The sequence below is a fragment of the Balaenoptera musculus genome, chromosome 16 (genome assembly GCF_009873245.2).
Source record: "Balaenoptera musculus isolate JJ_BM4_2016_0621 chromosome 16, mBalMus1.pri.v3, whole genome shotgun sequence".
Taxonomy (NCBI): Eukaryota; Metazoa; Chordata; class Mammalia; order Artiodactyla; family Balaenopteridae; genus Balaenoptera; species Balaenoptera musculus.
The window spans coordinates 100,806-119,925 of NC_045800.1; the positions used below are offsets into that span (position 1 = coordinate 100,806).

Below are 19,120 nucleotides of genomic sequence, written 5' to 3' on the forward strand. Positions count from 1 at the left end.
TGAAAATCACTCACCATGTGAAGAACCAGGGAAACCATACTTTGATGGTAAAAGACAATCAGCTGATGGCGATACCAAGAGTTAGATGTCGAAGTTATCTGACAAGGATTTTAAAACAGCCATCATAAAAATGCTTCTGCTCTAAATTGCAAATTCTTTTTAAACAACTGAAAAAAATTCTCACAAAGAAATAGAAGTTATAAAAATGAACAAATGGTGAGGATGTGGAGAAACTGAAACACTCACACTTTGCTGGTCGGATTGGAAAATAGTGCGACCACTTTGGACAACAGTCTAGCAGTTCTTCCAAATGTTAAACAGAGAGGTACCCTATGACCCAGAAATTCTGTATATCAAGGAGAAATGAAAAGTTATGTCCAAGATAAGCAACAAGGATATATTGTACAGATCAGGGAATTACAGCCATTATCTCGTAATAATTTATAATGGAGTATAATCTGCAAAAATACTGAATCACTATACTGTACACCTGAAACTAATATAATATTGTAAATCTACTGTACTTAAATTTTTTAAAAGTTATGTCCACATTAAAACCTGTACATAAATGTTCATAGTAGCATTATTCATAATAGAAAAAATAGAAACAATCTAAATGTGCATCAGGTGATGAATGGATAAACAAAATGTGGTACATCCATACCATGAAATATTATTCAGCCATGAATAATAGGCATGGAGTACTGGGACTTCCCTGGTGGTCCAGCGGCTAAGACTTCACACTCCCAATGCAGGGGGACCAGGTTCGATCCCTGGTCAGGGAACTATATCCCACATGCATGCCACAACTAAAAGATCCCTCATGCCACAACTAAAGATCCTGCATGCCACAGCTAAAGATCCTGCATGCCACAACTAAGACCCAGCACAGCCAAATAAATAAATAAATAAATATTTTTTAAAAAAGAAAGGCATGGAATACTGATGAACACTGCAGTGGGAGGAACCTTGAAAACATTATGCTGAGTGAAATAAGTCAGCCACAAAGGACCACATACATGATTCTATTTATATGAAGTGTCCAGAATAGGCAAATCCATAGAATAGAAAGTGGGTTGGTTGTTGCCAGGGGCTGGAAAGAGGAGGAAATGGAAAATATCACTGATGGGGACAGGATTTCCTTTGAGGGATCATGAAAACGTTCTGAAATTAACCAGTGTCTATTGTTGCATGATTCTGAATACACTAAAAACCACTGGATTATACACTTTTAAAGGATGCATTTGTGGTATATGAATTGTATCTCAATAAAGCTGTTATATTTTTTAAAGAACCAAATGGAAGTTATAGAACTGAAAATACAATGTGAAATTTTTTTTAGAAACTCACTTAGTGGACTCAGTAGTAGAATGGACACAACAAATGATAGCATCAGTGAACTTGAAGACTAATAAATAGAATTTACTCAGTGTAAACAACAGAGAAAAATGGGAAAAATTTAATAGAGACTCAAAGAGCTCTGGGACAATAACTAAAGATCTAACATTTCTATCATTGGAGAGCTGGGAAGGAGAGAAAAGAGAGTGTGAAGCTAAAGAAAGAATTTGAAGAAATAATGGCTGAAAACGTCCCAAATTTGATGGAAGACATAAACTTACAAGTTCAAGAAACTGAGTAAACCCCAAATAGGATAAACTCAAAGAAATTCACATGAAAACACATTATAATTAAATTTTTGAAAACTAAGGACAAAGAAAAAATTTCTAAAAACAGCCAGAGAAAAATGATTCATTATCTACAAAGGAAAACCAATTTGAATGAAAGCAGATTTCTTATCTGAATGGAGGCCAGTAGGTAGTAGAACAACAGTCTTTAAGTGCTAAAAGAAAAGATGCACCTAGCCTGAGTCCTGTATCTGTGAAACTATACTACAGAAATTCAGGAGAAATAAAGACATCTTCAAATGAAGGAAAACTAGGATAATTTGTTGTTAGCAGACCTACCCCTAAATAATGGCTAAAGAAAACCGTCCAAACAGAAGGAAAATGATAATAGTAAGATGGGGCTTTCTGAAAGGAAAGGAGAACAATGAAATGGGTAAAAGTAGAAGTGAACATAATAGACTATCTTTCATTTCGTGAGTTTCTTTAATCATAATTTATGATTGAAGAAAAAGTTATAACATCTTAATATATAGAGAGAAAATACTTAGGAAATTATATTTTTAAACCGGGAGAGTAAAGGAACCTAAATGTAAGTAAGGTTTCTATATTTCACTTTAAGTGGTAAAATGTCAACACCTGTAAGTGGTGATTAGTTACTTATGTGTATAATAGCTAGAGCAACCAATAAGAAAACAATACAAAACTCAGGGGGATATATCAAGATGGTGGAGTAAGAGGATGTGGATCTCACCTCCCTCCAGGAATACATCAAAAATACATCTAAATGTGGAACAATTCTCACTGAAAACTGACTAGAAACAGAAAGACTCCTGTACAACCAAAGCTGTAAGAAAGATGCACACATATTCAAGCATTTTTTCTGACCACAACTGTATGAAACTAGAAATCAGCTATAGAAAGAAAATGGGAAAAAAACAAACATGTGGAGATTAAATGACATGCTACTAGAAAACCAATGGGTCAATGGAGAAATCAAAGAGGAAATCAGAAAACACCTAGAGACAAATGAAAATGGAAGCACAACACTACAAAATCTGTGGGATGTATCAATATATTTTATGTATCTGTCTCTTGAGGTTAAAGAAATAAAAGCAAAAATAAACAAATGGAACCTAGTTTTTAAAAAAGCTTTTGAACAGAAAAATAAACCATAACTAAAAGAAAAGGCAACTTTTGGAATGGGAGAAAATATTTGCAAAAGATATGACCAACAAGGGGTTAATATCCAAACTAAACATACAGCTCATAGAACTCAATATTAAAAAAAAAACAACCCGGGGCTTCCCTGGTGGCGCAGTGGTTGAGAATCTGCCTGCTAATGCAGGGGACACGGGTTCGAGCCCTGGTCTGGGAAGATCCCACATGCCACGGAGCAGCTGGGCCCGTGAGCCACAACTACTGAGCCTGCGCGTCTGGAGCCTGTGCCCCGCGACGGGAGGGGCCGCGATAGTGAAAGGCCCGCGCACCGCGATGAAGAGCGGTCCCCGCACTGCGATGAAGAGCGGTCCCCGCACCGCGATGAAGAGTGGCCCCCACTTGCCTCAACTAGAGAAAGCCCTCGCATGAACCGAAGACCCAACACAGCCAAAAATAAAATTAAAAAATAAAATAAATAAAGTAGCTATAAAAAAAAAAAAAAAAAAAACAACCCAGGAATTCCCTGGTGGTTCAGTGGTTAGGACTCAGCGCTTTCACTGCTGCGGCCTAGGTTCGATCCCTAGTCAGGAAACTAAGATCCTGCAAGCCGCGAGGCGTGGCCAAAAACAAGAACAAACAAACAAACAACCCAATCAAAAAATGGGCAGAGGACCTGAATAGACATTTTTCCGAAGAAGACATACAGATAGCTAACAGGCACATGAAAAGATGCAAAACATTGCTAATTATTAGAGAAATGCAAATCAAAACAAGGAGATATCCACTCACACCTGTCAGAATGGCTATCAAAATGTCTACAAGTAAGAAATGTTGGAGAGGATGTGAAGAAAAGGGAACCCATGTACACTGTTGGTAGGAATGTAAATTGGTGCAGCCTCTAAGGAAAACAGTATGGAGGTTCCTCAAAAAAGTAAAACTACCATATGATCCAGAAATTCCACTTTTGGGCATATATCCAGAAAAAATAAAAACACTAATTTGAAAAGATACATGCTCCCCAATGTGCATAGCAGCACTATTTACAATAGCCAAGATATGGAGCACCCATCAACAGACTAATGGATAAAGAAGATGTGATATATATATATGTGTGTGTGTGTGTGTATACATATATATATACACACACACACACACACAAAATGGAATATTACTCAGCCATAAAAAAGAATGAAATTCATGTGACTTCCCTGGCGGTCCAGTGGTTAAGATTCCACGCTTCCAATGCAAGGGGCATGGGTTTGATCCCTGATCAGGGAGCCAGGATCCCACATGCCAGACAGCGTGGCCAAGAAAATATTAAAAAAAAAAAAATTCTGCCATTTACAGCAATGTGGATGGACCTAGAGAATATTATGCTTAGTTAAATAAGTCAGAGAGAGAAAGACAAATACTGTATGATATCACTTACATATAGAATCTAAAAAATAATACAAATTAATGTATATGCAAAACAGAAACAGACTCACAGATGTAGAGAAAAAAACCAATGGTTACCAAAGGAGAGAGGGAAGAGAGAGATGAAAATTAGGGGTATGGAATTAAGAGATACAAACTACTATGTATAAAATAGATAAGCAACAAGGATAGCTTTATAGCATAGGGAATTATAGCCATTATCCTATAATATCTTTTAATGTAATATAATCCCTAAAAGTACTGAATCACTCTACTGTACACCTGAAACAATATAATATTGTAAATCAACTATACTTCAATTAAAAAGGAAAAAAAATTATTCAAAACTCAAAAACATTATAAATACATCAAAAATGGAACTTTAAAAATGTTCACATAACTCTCAAGGAAACAATTTTTTTTTTTTTCCATGATGTTAAGTGTGGCTTACAATTCAGGTTTTATTTGAGGATATATCATATGGCTAATGCAATTACAGTTTTATATTTTTGAAAATCAAATATGAAAATGTTTATTTCTGTAACGTATGGAGCTCAATAATATTTATTCTATTTGATCAATAGTTTATTTTCATAATATAGAAAGTTGTAAGTACGCTTTATAAATTTCTTTTTTTTTTTTTTTTTTTTTTTTTTTTTTTTTTTTTTTTTTTTTTTTTTTTTTATTCACACACACACACACTGTATTTTATTTTTACAAGACATAAATAGACTGACACCAAGCATTGTACATGGATGACCACAACAAAAGCAACAATGATTGCAATTACCAAACATGAAACACACTCATACTATGTCATAATATTGACATTCAGTCCAGTAATCCTCCACTGTAACAGCTCCTTTACTTTGCAGTGAAAATTGATTTGTATATTCTTTGCCTCTGAGTCCTTGTGGGATTTTTTTTTTTTTAAATTCAGACAGAAAGTCACAAAAATTATACTCATCCTCATCAGTTCACTCAGTCCCATGTAATTAATTTTTTTTTTCATCTTGATCTTTTGTTAGCACTTTTATGAGTTCATCAGTTTTTCATTAGAGTTCTGAAAATGCTTATTCATTCAGTTCAGCAGTACAGTCAGTTACCAGAAACCTGTACTTGTCAGAGTCTTTTCCATGAATTTCTTGAAGATGAAACCCTTTTATAGGAACATATTTGCAAAATCATCAGAGTACACCCAGAACTGTCTGTAAATGACAAAAGACTTAAAAATGACCACGGTTAAAGATTTGATGAAAGTTCATAATAATGCAGTTGACAAGAAAATTAGTTATTTCTGAGATATACATTTTAAAGTAATAACTAGGATTATTACTTATAACATTATACCAGAACATATAAGATTTTTAGAAATTTCATGTAATGTCTGAAACATTTATATTAACATATTTCCATACATATTTCCATACAAATACAAATATAAGATTTTTAGAAATTTCATGTAATGTCTGAAACATTTATATTAACATATTTCCATACAAATAACCCAATGAAAGTTTAGTATTAGTTGTTTTGTTTGTTTTTTTATACTGCAGGTTCTTATTAGGCATCAGTTTTATACACATCAGTGTATACATGTCAATCCCAATTGCCCAATTCAGCACACCACCATCCCCACCTCACCACAGTTTTCCCCCCTTGGTGTCCATATGACCATTCTCTACATTTGTGTCTCAACTTCTGCCCTGCAAACTGGCTCATCTGTACCATTTTTCTAGGTTCCACATACATGCATTAATATACGATATTTGTTTTTCTCTTTCTGACTTACTTCACTCTGTATGACAGTCTCTAGATCCATCCATGTCTCAACAAATGACTCAATTTCGTTCCTTTTTATGGCTGAGTAATATTCCATTGTATATATGTACCACAACTTCTTTATCCATTCGTCTGTTGATGGGCATTTAGGTTGCTTCCATGACCTGGCTATTGTAAATAGTGCTGCAATGAACATTCGGGTGCATGGGTCTTTTTGAATTACGGTTTTCTCTGGGTATATGCCCAGTAGTGGGATTGCTGGGTCATATGGTAATTCTATTTTTAGTTTTTTAAGGAACCTCCATACTGTTCTCCATAGTGGCTGTATCAATTTACATTCCCACCAACAGTGCAAGAGGGTTCCCTTTTCTCCACACCCTCTCCAGCATTTGTTGTTTGTAGATTTTCTGATGATGCCCATTCTAACAGGAGTGAGGTGATACCTCATTGTAGTTTTGATTTGCATTTCTCTAATAATTAGTGATGTTGAGCATCTTTTCATGTGCTTCGTGGCCATCTGTATGTCTTCTTTGGAGAAATGTCTATTTAGGTCTTCTGCCCATTTTTGGATTGGGGTGTTTGTTTCTTTGATATTGAGCTGAATGAGCTGTTTATATATTTTGGAGATTAATCCTTTGTCCGTTGATTCATTTGCAAATATTTTCTCCCATTCTGAGGGTTGTCTTTTCGTCTTGTTTATGGTTTCCTTTGCTGTGCAAAAGCTTTTAAGCTTTTGTTTATTTTTGTTTTTATTTCCATTTCTCTAGGAGGTGGGTCAAAAAGGATCTTGCTGTGATTTATGTCATAGAGTGTTCTGCCTAACTCTCAAGGAAACAATTTTTTAAAAAGAAATAGAGGCATGAGAAACAGTGGGAACAAATAGAAAACAAAAAATAAGATGGCAGACTTAAGGCCTAACATGTCAATAATACATTAAATGTAAATGGTCTAAATTCACAAATTAAAAGACAGATATTGGCAGAGTGAATACAAAACAAAACAAACAAACCAAAAAACCAAACAAACCAACCAAAAAAAAAGACCCAAATATGTGTTGTTTACATGAAGCTCCCTTCAAACATGACATAGGTTGGTTGAAAATAAAAGGATAGAAAAAGATCTCCCGTGTAAACATTAATCAAGAAAAGCAAGAATGGGTAAATTAATGTCAGAGAAACATTTCAGATAAAAGAAAATTACTAGGGAGAAAGGGGGACATTACATAATGATAAAAAGACCAACCTTCCAAGAAGATAGAACAATCGTAAATGTGTATGCACCAAACCATGGAGCTTCAAAGTATGTAAAACAAAAACAGAGCTAAAAGGAGGAATAGACAAATCCACAATTCTAGTTGGAGACTTCAACACCCCATTCACAGCAATTGATAAAGCTACTAGACAGAAAATCAACAATGATCTAGAACAACTGAACGACACCATCAACCAACAGGATCTAGTTGACATTTATAGAAAACTCCATACAATAAGAGTAGAATACACATTTGTTTCATGCACACATGGAACAGTCACCAAAATTGATGATAATGTAGGTCATAAAACAAACCTTGACAAATTTTAAAAGGACTGAGATCATGCAGAGCACATTTTCTGACCACAGTGGAATCAAACAAGAAATAAATACCAGAAATACAACTGAAAAATCTGCAAACATTTGGAAATTAAACACACTTCTAAGTAATCCATGGATCAAAGATGAAATCTCAAAAGAAATTTTAAAAACACAAAGAGGTGAATGAAAATGAAAATACAACATATCAAAATTTGTGGGATGCAGCTAATAATAAGTAACGCTAAGGGAAATTTATACTGCTAAATGCTTACATAACAGGAAAACTCTCTAATCAATAATCTCAATTCCAACCTCAAAAATCCAGAAAAAGAAAAGTTAAATAAAGCCAAAGTATGCACAAGAAAGAAAATTAGAAAGCTAAAAGCATAAATCAATGAAATTGAAAATAGGAAAACAATAGAGAAGATTAATGAAACAAAAAAACAGTTCTTTGAAAAAATTTAATAAAATTAATAAACCTCTAGAAAAATTGACAAAGATTTTAAAAGAGAAGACACAAATGGGTATCAGGAATTTTAAAAGGTGATATCACAACAGATCCTACAGCCATTAGAAGGATACTAGGGAACTACTAAGAACAAGCTTAAGCGCATAAATTTGACAACTTAAAAGAGATGGACACAAACATTGTCCTGCAGAGGAATTTTGTCTAGCAAAAATGAAGTGAAAATAAAACCAAGTGTGTGTGGAGAAAAAAAATAAAAAAGAGTTGGACCAGTTCTTTGAAAATCACAAACTACTAAAACTCAGCCAGGATGAAATAGATAACCTGAATAGTCCCATAACTATTAAGGAAGTTAAGTTTTTGTAATCAAAATGCTCCTAAAGCCAAGGTTCTCCATGTTGGAATGGACATTTGCAGATTAGCAAGGGAGGAGGTTAGAATGAGTCATGTAGTGATGGACTAGAATTGGAGACATCAGTAAGATCTCATGTTTAGCTTAATATAGATACAGATGCTTACATATGGAAATATTTATAGACATGTGTGCAGATACGTGTCAGCTGAGAGGGCTTAGGAGCAAAGACACTCCAGTAGCAAAGAGCACACCTAGGGTCCACATCTAGGTTTCTAATGCCATTATCCAATGAAAGGAACCATAGCTCCTTGGAGAAATGGCTGATTCTAAGACTGGGGTATAAAAAAATACAAGATGAGCTGGGAGCATCTTTTAGTGCCAAAAAGTAAAGAAATGATCAAAAACAAACGATAAAAAAAAAAAAATTTGAAGAAAGTATGCCAGAGGTACACAGGGGAAAGCTGAAAGAGCTCCCAAAGGCCAAAGGTGGAACAATGTGAACAACAAAATAAATAAAACAACAATGGATTACAACCCAAAGTGTAAAATAAATATTCCTGAGCCATGCTGATATAAATATTGAATAAATCAATCAATAGTAAATAATAAATAAATCAAATGGGGCAGAAAAGGTAAATCTCCCATGCAGAAGAATTCCAAATATTTTGTGTGGATTATGCTTTCAAGCAGGGAGAGCATAATCTCCCTTAAGTGTGGGCCACACATAGTGTCTTCCTTCCAAAGAGTAAAACGCAGAATAGAATCAGGGGGGAAAGAGTAACCTGACAGTGGAGAAACCTGACAAACACGACCACAGCCAGGTGTTCAAGGTCAATATTGACAGTGACATGTCATGTTGAGGATATATGCCCTTAATATGATGTGACAAGAAGGGCACTTTACCTCTGTCATGTCCCTCCCAAAAACCCTCCCAATAACCACAATCCAATGAGACAAAGATCAGACAAATTCCAATAAAGGGGCATCCTACAAAATACCTGAGCAGCACTCCTCACAACGGTCAAGGTCATCAAAAACAAGGAAAGTATAAGAAACTGTCACATCCAGGAGGAGCCTAAGGAGACAGGCCAACTAAATGTCATGTGGTGTACTAGATGGGATCCTGGGAGAAAAAGGACATCAGGTAAAAACTAAGGAAATCTGAATAAACTATAGACTTTAGTTTATAATACTGTATCAATATTGTTCCATTAATTGTAGCAAATATACCACACTAATGTAAGATGTTAATAATGATAAAACTGGTGGTGGAATATATGATGACTCACTGTACTATCTTCTCCATTTTTGTGTAAATCTAAAACTGTTCTAAAAAAAATAAAGTCTAAATACTGCTGAAAAAGAAATGTCTAGGCCCAGATGGTTTCATAGAGAATTTTACCAAAAATTTAAATAAGAATACACCAATTTCACACAATCTTTTCAAGAAAATAAAAGAAGATGGAACACTTCTCAACTCATTTTATAAGACCAGGATTACCCTGATACTAAATCCAGCCAAAGACAGAAAACTACAGATGAGTAAAAGAAAAAGAAAACTACAGACCAATATTTCTAATATATTTAAATGCAAAATCTTCAACAAAATTTTATCAAATATAATCCTGTATATAAAAAAAACAATACACTACAACTGAGTGGAATTATCACAAGCATGCAAGGCTGATTCGATAGTTGAAAATCAATCACTGTAATCCACCCACAAAAGGCTAAGAAGACAAATTATATGATCATATCAATGATGCAGAAAAAACATTTGACAAAATTCACTCTCCACTCAGGATAAGTAAAAAACTCTCAGAAAACTAGGAATAGAAGGGAACTTCCTCAATCTCATAAAGAGCACTTACAGAACACCTACAATTAACATCATACTTAATGGTGAAAGACTGGATGTTTTCCCTCTAGATTGGGAACTGTACGAGGATGTTCATCCTCACCACCCTTACTCAACATATTACTGGAAGGTCTAGCCATTGCAATAAGACAATAAAAAGAAATAAAAGCTTACTCATTGGAAAGGATGAAATTTTAAAATGTCTCTATTTACAAATGACACAATTGCCTATGTAGAAAATCCCAAGAGGTCTACAAAAAAAAAAAAAAAACTAGAACTAATAAGTGAATTCAATAAGGTTACAGGATACAAGATCAAAACACAAGAATCAATTACATTTCTATATACTAACAATGAACAGGTGGAACCCAAAATAAAAATGCAAAATAACTTACAATTTCTCCAATGAAAGTGAAACACTTAGGCATAAATCTAACAAAACATGCACAGGATATGTCTGGTGAAAATTACAAAATGTTGATGAAAGAAATCAAATACTCTCTCTCTAACTTGAAGAGACATGTTTTCATGGATTGGAAGACCCAACATAGCAAAGATGTCAATTCTCCCTAAACTGATGTGTGGGTTTAAGGTAATTCCTATCCATATCTCAGCAAGGTTTTTTTTGGTAGACATAGACAAACCTATTGTAAAATTTATATGGAATATACATTACTGTGTAAAAAATAGATAACTAATGAGAACCTACTGTATAGCACAGGGAACTCTACTCAGTGCTCTGTGGTGACCCAAATGAGAAGGAAATCTAAAAAAGAACGGATATAGGTATACGTATGACTGATTCACTTTGCCGTACAGCAAGAAGCTAACACAACATTGTAAAGCAACCATACTCCAATAAAAATTAATTTAAAAATTAAATAAATAAATAAAATTTATATGGAAAATGAAAGATCCTAGAATAGCCTTATACTGGGGGGAAGGGGTAGTGAGAGGAATTACTGTTTCCAATGTTATGACTTACTGTATAGCTATAATAATCAAGACACAGATAAATGGAATGGGATGGAGAATCCAGAAACAGATTCACACAAATATGCCTAATTACTGTTCAACAAAATAACAAAGCTACTAAATGAAAGAGGGATAAACTTTTTAATAAATGGTGCTGAAAGAATTGGATATCGGGTGAGGGGGAATAAAATAAAGTAATAAACCTCATACCTTATACAAAAATGAACTCCAAAAGGATCATGGACTTAAATATAAAATGTGAAACTATAAAACCTCTAGAGAAAAATAGAATAAAATCTGTGGGACCTAAGAAGAAGCAAAGCATTCTTAGACTTGACACCACAAGCAAAATCCATAAAAAATGATAAATTGGACCTTGTAAAAATTTAAAATCTTTGCTTTGTGAAAGTATTATGAAAACTTACACACTGGGTGAAAATACTAACAAATCACATATTCAATATAGGACTTGTATTCAAGTAAAATACTAGTAAAATATATCTGTATTTATAGTATATATACACATATATAAATTGTGATTTTGCAATTTTTTCCTTTTTGTATTCTCTGTAAGAAAACTGCCTTCCTGAGGTAAGTAAAAATATTTTCCCAGGTTTTCTACCAGATACCTTATGGTCTCAGCCTGTACGTTTAGGTCTAGGACCATCTCTAACTCATTTTCGTGTGTGGTGTGAGGGAGATGCCAGGGTCTTGTTTCTCCCGAGTGGACATCTGCCTTCTCTGACTGCAATCAGCTGAGCGCGCGTGTGCGGTTCATCTCCGGGCCCATCTGCTCTTTCGTCTACTCTCCTCTCCTTACAGCAACCCCACATGCCACTGCTCACTGCAGCTGTAGCGTGAGTACTGAAATTAAACATTATAAGTCCTGATGTTTCATTCTTTTCCAAGAGTTTTCTGTGGACATTCGAGGCCCTTTGCATATTCATACAAATCTTGGGCTAGGCATAAATAAGTCTTGAATTTTGTCACAGGGATTTCTGCATTTATTGTAATGATCACATTAAGTCTTCCCTTTTATTCTGATATGTTAAATTACTTTGGTGACTTTTGTATGTTAAACTGATCTTCCATTCCTGGGCCAAACTGAAACTTGTTGTGCTATATTATCTGTTTTATATGTTATATTGTCTGTTTTATATGTTGCTAAAGTCTAATTGTAAATATTATGTTCACAAAGTATATTGTTCTGTATTTCCTGATAGATTTTGAGGGCTATGCTGGCCTAATGGAAAGATTTGGGAAGTATTTCCTTTTCCTCTATTCCTTGTCTCCAATTTGTGGGTGACTGGCAATATTTTTCCTTAAGTGTTTGACAGAATTCACCAGTGAAGTCATCTTTGTCACTCAATTTGAAATATTTTCTAATTTCTTTTGTGATTTCTTCTTTGACCCATGGTTTCTGAGAAGTATGTTGCTTAATTTCCAAGTATTTGGGGGAGTTTCTAAATATATTTCTGTTATTTATTTCTAGTTTAATTCTGTGTGGTCTGGGAATATACTCTTATGATTTCAATCCTTTCTAATTTATTGACAGTTACTGTATTGCCTCATACAGTCTACAATGGTGACTATACCATGTGCTCTTGAAAAGAATATGTACTGTGCAGGGGTTCAGTGTAAGGTTTATGAATTTTTATTGGGTCATTTTGGTTGGTAGTGTTGTTTACTTTTCCTATGAATAACTGAATCTTTTGTCTTCATTTTCTAGCAATGGTTGAGCATGGAACAGTAAGTCTTCCAACTATGATGTGGTTTTGTCTATTTCTGCTCTTAGTTATGTCCATTTTCACTTCACATATCTTGAAACTGTTAACAGCTGCATTCACCTGTAAGATTACCTTGTCATTCTGGAGAGGTGGCCCTGTTGTCATTACAAGACGCTCCTCAATCTCAGTAATGCACCTCATTTTGAAGTTTATTTTATCTGCCATTCATGTGGCTACACCAGCTTTCATATACTTACTATTTGCATGGTATACATTTTTCATCTTTTAATTTTTATCCTATTTGTGTCATTCTATGTAAAGTACATCTCTTGTAAATAGCATGAAACGTGGCCTTGTTTTTTTAGCCATTCCACCATTTAATTAGATTGTTTGGTCCATTTACATTAAACGCAATTATTGACATGGGAGAGTGTAAGTCTGCCATACCATTGTTTTCTATTTGTCCAGCTACTCTTTGTTCCTCTTCCCCTAACTTCTTTTGGGTAGTTTTTTAGTATTCCATTTTATTTCTATTGACTTTTTAGCTATATTTCTTATACAATAAGCATCCCAAACCCACGACGGCGTGTCTTGAATTAATATTGTAGTATTTCACATGATCCTTTTATTTCACATCCTGTCTGATACTAATTCTGTTAATGATTTTAATAGCAAATACTATATTTTTCAGCTGGAAGATTTTCATTTGTTTTTCTTCTTGTTTATCCATATCTTACTGAAACTCTCCTCTCCTTACACATTATATTCATCTTTTCTTATAAATTATTTAACATATATATTGTCCCATCCAGTGTAACTTTCATCTCATACATTTGGTTTTCATCTCTAGAAGTTTGATGTGGATCTTTTATATATCTTCCATGTCTCTGCTTAACTTTTTGGACTAGTAAGTGAGTTGCATGACATGAGATCAATGTACAAAAAATCAACTGTACTTCTATGTACTAGCAACAAACAATTGCAAATTAAAACTTGAAAATACCAATTACAATATCACCAAGAATATGAACTACTTAGGAATATACCCAACAAAAGATATGAAAGATCTACACACTGAGAACTACAGATGACCGCTGAGGCAAATTAAAGGCCTAAATAAATCAGGAGATGTTCTGTGTCCCTGGACCAGAAGACTCAACATTGTTAATACGTCGATTCTCACCAAATTGATCTCTAGATTCAATGTAATCTCATCCAAAGCCTCCAGAAAACTTGTCTGTAGAAATTGACAAACTTATCCTATAACTCATGTGGAAATTCAAAGGACCTAGAAGAGCCAAAACAACTTTGAAAAAGGGTAACAAATTTGGAGGACTAACACCACCTCATTTCAGATTTATTATAAAGCTACAGAAATCAAGAAAATGTATTGGTGTCAAGACAGACAAACAGACGAATGGAACTGAACAGGGAGACCAGAAATAGATCCACAAATATATGGGCAATGGATTTTTATCAAAGCAACTCAGTAGAAAAAAGTGAACTTTGATCCATGCCTCATACCATATGCAAAAATTAACTCAAAATGCATCATAGACCTAAATGTAAAATCTAAAATTATAAAACTTCTAGAAGAAAACATAGGAGAAAACCTTTGTGACCTGGGATTATGCAAGTATTTCTTAGATATGACCCCAAAATACAAAATATAAAAGAACCAATAGATAAATGGACTACATCAAAATTTAAAACTTTTCTTTGAAATAGAACAAAAAGACAAACTACAGACCAAGAGGAAATATTTGAAAAGTATACATCTAATAAAGGACTTATATTCAGAAGATATAATGTGCCCTCATACTCAAGGATAAGAAAATCACCCAATGATCTAATAGGCAAATTATTTGGACTTCACCAAAGAAGAAACATGGATTGCAAATAACTCTCTGGGGAATTTCAAATTAAAACAACAATGCAGCCCCTACGTGCCTGTCAGAAGGACTGAAATTCAAAGACTGGCCGAGTGTCATCGGTGAGGACGCGGATCAGCCGGCGCTCACGGTCTGCAACCCCCCGGGGAAAGTGTGGCATTTCACAGCGAGTTACACACACCCCACCACGCGATCCCACCATCTCACTCCTAGGTAGTCACCCAGGAGGAATTAAAGCCTGTGCGTATGAAAAGTCTTGCACAGGAATGTTCATAGCTGCATTATTCACAACAGCCGAAAACTCAAGCAACAAAAATGGCTGTCAACAGGCAAACGTGGCAAATCCATACAATAGAATAAAAGGGGTGAACTACACGGCCCCAGGGACGTGATCCCATTTACATAAAACTGACTGACGGGGACAGAAAACAGGTCAGTATTGCCTGGAGAGGAGGGGGCGGGGGCGGAGAGGAGGAAGCTCTGGGCTGGTGGAAATGCATGTTCTCTTGGTCGTGGTGCGGGTTTCCGGGGTGTGCACATACGTCAAAACTGACCAAACTGTACGCTTTATATGTGTGCTATTTAGTGTGTGCCAGTTACACCTCAAGAATGCTGTGTTTAAAGAAGGAAAAGCCTCCCACAGAGAAAACCCCAGGCCCAGAACCAACAGAATCAGCAATGTGTGCAAAACATACTAATTATGTCCAAGCTGGCTTTTCTCCAGGAGCGCAAAGTTGGTTTAACATTAGAAAATCACTGTAAACTCCCACATTGAAATACTAAGAGAGAAAAATCACACTGTCATCTTCAGAGATGCAAAAAAAGTATATAACGTTCAATATCCATTTGATAATAAATAAATAAGGTAAGACGTTGTAAACTAGAAGTAGGAGGGAATTTCCTTACTCTGATAAGAAGTGTCGCCAGAACACAGCTCACAGCCAGCGTCCTACTTTCTGAGATCAAAAACAGGTGACCCTGACCGTTTCTGTCTGACTTTGCCCTGGAGGTCTTAGCCAGCGCAGTAAGTTAGGAAGAAAATCGTAAGTGTTGGAAACTGTCATTCTCACAGACAAGGCCACTGGGAATGTGAAAATCCAGAAGAATCTACAGATAGGTTAGCAGAACTCAGAAGAAAGTTTATCAGAAGAAAGTTTATCAAGATAACTGGATAACTTGTCAATAAACAAGTCACTTGTTTTTCTATATGTGAGAATAAACAGAAAATGAATTCTTTTAAATAGATACACTTTATAAAAGCAACAAAAATATTAAATATCTAGGAATTACTCTAATGAAAGAGGTGGAGGCTTTATGAGAAAACTGAGTGACACTGAAGGAAAGTTTAAGGAAGGAAGGAAAGGCACCAAGTTCACAGAAGACTCAGTCTTGCAAAGAAGTAAAATTTTCCCGAATTAAACTATTGAAGGAGGGGGACTAGACGACAAAATGATTCTAAAATTTACATGGAAACCCAATGAGTGGGAAGAGTCATCCAAGTCAACTACAAGCAGCCCTCAGCAGCCCCTTTTGGATGAGCTGTCCGTGGTGGTTGGGGGTCTCCTACAACGGCCAGCTGGGCAGCGTGGGGTGGAAGCAGAGAGCAGGGTCTAGGAGTAGATTCCCTCCTCCCCGCAGACACCACCAGGCACCTCCAGGGGGCCAGTGGCAGGCCTCCGGGCCCAGCTGGCCCTGGTGGGGTGAGGAAGTGAGGGTGCTGGTTACCAAGGGGCAGAGGTGGGAATTTCCATGCTGATGCTGGAGGGAAAGGAGATGAAGACCCAGGAGCCGAGCTGGACGAGGGCCCCTGAGGTGTGGGGCTGGAGTGGAGAGCTCAGCGCGCCCTGGGGGAGGCCAGCCCCATGGAGTCGGCAGGAAGTACTGGATAAAGATAAGGTCTCTGGGGGAAGCAGGAAGTCCGGCCCCGCCTGTGGCTTGTTTTCCGAGAAGGGGTTGGGGGTAGAGTTTAGGAAGCCTTCCGGGAAGGCAGCTCATGCTGCAGAGCCAGAGATGGGGGCTCTGCAGGGGGTGGGTGAGTGCCAACCCTGGAGGGGGGGCGCAGCGCTCACTGCGGTGGGACCAGGGGTGCTGTGGGAGTGACCCAAGAAACAGGCAGGCCAAGAGCGGAAGCTGTGGGCCATGGGAAGCTGGGGTGTCAGTGCGGAGGGGCTGACGAGGCGTGGGGTACAGGGCCCTGGGAAGTGGAGGTTGAACCAGCGGCCGTGAGCTGAGAGGGCTGTCCACGGATGCCTGGGCTCCCAAAAAGAAAATCTCCAACCATGCACCAAAGTCATCAACAAACAAGCGAGAAGTCCCAGCAGTTCTGCAGCCTGAGACAGCCCGTGCCGAACAGGCCTCTGGGAGAGACATCCGACCCATGAGTCTCGGTGGGTGCGCGGTGGTGCCAGGCCCCGGGAAGGCGCAGCAGTGGGGAGACCTGCCCTAGGAGAGCAAGCCCTGAGCGGACTGGTGGCGCAGGCGGGAAACCAGGGAGGCTTACATGGGGCCGGAGCCACACCCCCTGGAAGGTTCTAGCGGCCTCTCTGCCACAGGCAGAGCTGGGGGAGGCTGAGGCCACTGTGCTGCAGACAGAAGCCCGCAGCGTGGGCGGCTCTGCACCGGACCCCACAGCTGCGCCCCTGCGCCCAGGCCCAGCAGGAAGAGAGTGAAAGTGGACACACCGCCCACACCACCACCACGTCTCAGCGTCCTCCTGTGGTCATCAGGGCTGGCCACGTTCTCAGTCACTTAAAATTACATCCTGAATAGATTAGCTCCAGCATCCTCAGAACACGGTGAAGCAGGCGAGGTTAAGGACATCACAACAGCTGAAGAAGACCAGCCTCACCAGCCTCACCGTGGCTCACTCCTCCTCCTCCTCCTCCCCCCCACCCCCTGCCCACTCCAGGCTCCTTTCTCATCCCACACCCTCGGCCGTGGGAGGCCCCAGGCCTTGGGCCTCTTCTCAGCCTCATAAGGAAATGTCATCGTGCCCAGACGGACCCCTGAAGGCTCACCTCCACCCCCAGCCCAGCTCTGGACTCCAGTCTCACACGTCCACGTCTCCACCTGACTGTCCTTTCATCTCCAAATAAGCACACCGAAAACTTACTTCTGACTTCCTCCGAACCCCTCAATCCCATTGCTCCCAGAGCCTGGGACCCCTGGCTCCTCCACACTTACGTCCAATCCATCAGCCAAGCCCACGGGCTCTGCCCCAGAATCCATCCTGTGATGGATGTGACTGACCCACCACAGTCACACAAGAGTGCACTCTACAACCTGCAACCGCAGCCCCAGACCAGACCCTCGGCACTTCGTTCCTTTAAAGCAAAGATGCATCTGGCCCCTCCTCTGGGCAGAGCCCTGCACTTGTCCCTGAGAAAGCTAAGCGCCAAGGACACCAGCAGGCTCTGCGTACTGACCACTGAGGGGCGCCCACCTCTGAGCTCGGCCATGGCTCTGCCCCAGGCCCATCCCCAGCACGTAGCCCACGCTGCCCCCACTCTGAGCCGCACTCCCCCAGCACCCTGAGGCCTTTGCAGTCGCCGTTCCCTCTGCCTGGCACTCCCTGCCCTGCTGTCTCCAGCGCCCCTGGGCCCTCAGGAGTCGGCACGAGCCACAGCCCTGCCCTGCACCCGGCACATGTCACCATCCGTGCGCCCCAGGAGGGCCTGCTCACCAGCCCGCCATCCACCTCCTCCGACACCCGAGCTCCACGCGGCAGGAACTGGTCTGTTCGCTGCTGCGTCTGAAGTTGAGAGCCCAGGCCGAGACCAGTAAAGACCCAGCAAACACGGCTGAACGATGGATGAGTAAAGGACTTCTGTAAAATGACTCTGGGGCAGAGGGACACACAGCCAAGCTACCCCCACCCGGGCCCAGCGGGGCAGCCCCAGAGCTCTGAGCTCCACTGGGGCAGGGACCCGGGCTGGGGCGGCAGCAGGGCCCTCTCCCACCTTTAAGGGGCCGGTCAGCTGCCCCTGCAGCCTGTGGGACCCCTTCTCTGATTCAGCACAGAGATGGTGGCGAGGTCTGTGCCCCACGTGCCAGGAAGCGGCCGAGGCCCCTTGCGGGCTCCTGGGTAGAGGGTCCTAGGGCCGGCATCCCTTCGTGCCTCACTAAAGGGTTTCTTCGTCCACCTCGTGTGACCCTCACAGTGGACCGCCGGAGATCAGGGAGGTAGGTGACCATGCGGCCGGCAGGAGCCCCAGCCACTCTGAGCGGGCAGTGGGGAGCCCACCCAGGACAGCAGGGTCTGGGGCACGGCCCAGGCCACTCCTGCGCCCCCAGC

General features: G+C 39.2%; 1 protein-coding gene across 1 annotated transcript in view; it reads right to left on the minus strand.

Moving 5' to 3' along the window:
• Positions 1–19,020, minus strand: part of LOC118882855 (scavenger receptor cysteine-rich domain-containing protein SCART1-like) — a 30,056-nt gene extending 11,036 nt beyond the window's left edge. The window contains 2 exon segments of the mRNA XM_036829214.1: positions 18,509–18,577; positions 18,985–19,020. Coding sequence (XP_036685109.1) covers positions 18,509–18,577; positions 18,985–19,020 — 105 coding nt within the window.
• Positions 19,021–19,120: the final 100 nt, after the last annotated feature.